Genomic DNA, 1,869 nt, shown 5'->3' on the forward strand with positions numbered 1-1,869 from the left:
TTATTATTATTATTATTATTATTATTATTATTATTATTATTATTATTATTATTATTATTATTATTATTATTATTATTATTATTATTATTATTATTATTATTAAACATCATTTTTGATGTCAGTGCATAATTTATGCAAAAATTCACTTAATGTTTCGAATGAAATTGAAGGATGAGTGATTCATCAACTTTGCGATCATCACCAACACGAACTCATCGATCGTCCAGATTAAGCACTATCGGCAGTGAGGTAAGAATTGTTAACTTTAGAAGGAGAAAAGTATTTAGTCATTAATAATAGTTATTAAATATCAGCTATATCTTTATAAGATTCTATCTACTTAATTAACATATATCTACTTAATTAACATATGCGTTATTTGCAGGCTAACGATAAAAAACGTTCCATTCGTGGTCGACGTTCAAGTATGTCTGTAAAAGAAGTTATAGATGGCGTTGAAATTACGGTATGTTTATTTTTGAAAATATTCAAAAGTTTGAATACAACATTTGTTATGGATTGATTATTATTTACTATAATGCCAAGACTAATTCTCAATTTTTTTACTCTTCACAAATTTTTTTTCCGAATTCATAATAGCGATAAACTTCTAAGAGAATAAAGAGAAGTTAAGTTGTTCAAATTGCTCTTAGCACTTTTATGGTGACATGTGGTTGGATAGGAGAAATTCTTTTCTTGTTTCCATTATGATGCTTGGTTCATTTTTGTCTAAAGTTTTTTTATTCTAAAAAGACTTGATTTAATTTTTCAAGAAGTAACATATTAAACATGCCTTAGCATCGGTGAAATATGTATACTGTAAAACATTAATGCTTGAACATTGATACTGATGCTTATTCTTCGACTTTTCATTTTACAGAAATTATGAATATTTTTCAGAAAGATGTGATTATTGGAGATGACATCTCTAAAGTAAATGAAAAAAATTCTTCCCTTCTGTCTATAAAAATGGCTGCTATAGAAGAAGAAGAGAAACATTTGATGAATTACATAAAGAAATTGCAAAATGAAAAAGAAGAGTGGGACAAGATGCTGCAGAACTATGAGAAGAGTGTCGTTGTTGCGAAAAAGTTCGCAATTTCATATAAACTATCATTTTGATCAATTCTTAAGTCTAAACCGTTATATTTGTAGTTAGATTAGTGTGCTGCTTTGGTAATCTTGTTACTTTTCAGAATGCCATAGAAATTATAATTCTGTAAATCAGTACAATGAGATTGTAAAATTGAATAGGGGAATAATATGCAGTGATAATAATTGCTGAATGTTCAGCTGCAATTTGAGACTCGTCTAATCCTAGTGAAAAAATTGTTTTTGGTTCTTTGAACTTGAGGTTATAAATTTTTTTTGGGAGAACTTATAATTTGAATAAGTATATTTGCAGTGAGGTGAATAAGCCGATTGTGCTAAGTCCGAACAAATTAAGATGGATATTAAAGAAATGAAAGATTTTAAGTTGGAAAGAATTCATTTGACTTCCTTTTAAACTTTATTGTCATTTCAGATATCACAAAACCAAAAGCTGAAGGCTGAGATAGTGACTGCGGAATTGAATTACGAAAATAAAGATGAACTTTTAGCACAGAAGGCTGAGTGTGATGCTGTTCTGTTTCAAATTGAAAACTGGGCGGCAAAGCATGGATTCTCTGAGCGTCTTACAGTAATCTGAAGCTGTTAATTGATATCACAATTCCGCTACAAATGTTCTTTCATATATTTTTTACTTTTATAGCATCACTTTTATGAAACTTCTTCATCCTCGTATAATACATGAGAGCTATATAAAGCTTCCTTTTACAAAGGTTTTCTCTTCAGTTGACATTTGCCTAAGCAAACTTCATTTAAAAC

The 1,869-nt window shown here is 28.7% G+C and overlaps 1 protein-coding gene across 1 annotated transcript; it reads left to right on the top strand.

Moving 5' to 3' along the window:
• Positions 1-171: 171 nt before the first annotated feature.
• LOAG_15164 (hypothetical protein) lies at positions 172-1,093 on the top strand (the record flags this gene model as incomplete). Its single annotated transcript, XM_003150656.2, has 3 exons — positions 172-249; positions 386-466; positions 901-1,093. Coding segments are annotated over 3 exons (351 nt in total), but the record flags the coding sequence as incomplete, so codon positions are not given.
• Positions 1,094-1,869: the final 776 nt, after the last annotated feature.

Source organism: Loa loa (genome assembly GCF_000183805.2).
Source record: "Loa loa unplaced genomic scaffold supercont3.1578, whole genome shotgun sequence".
Classification (NCBI taxonomy): domain Eukaryota; kingdom Metazoa; phylum Nematoda; class Chromadorea; order Rhabditida; family Onchocercidae; genus Loa; species Loa loa.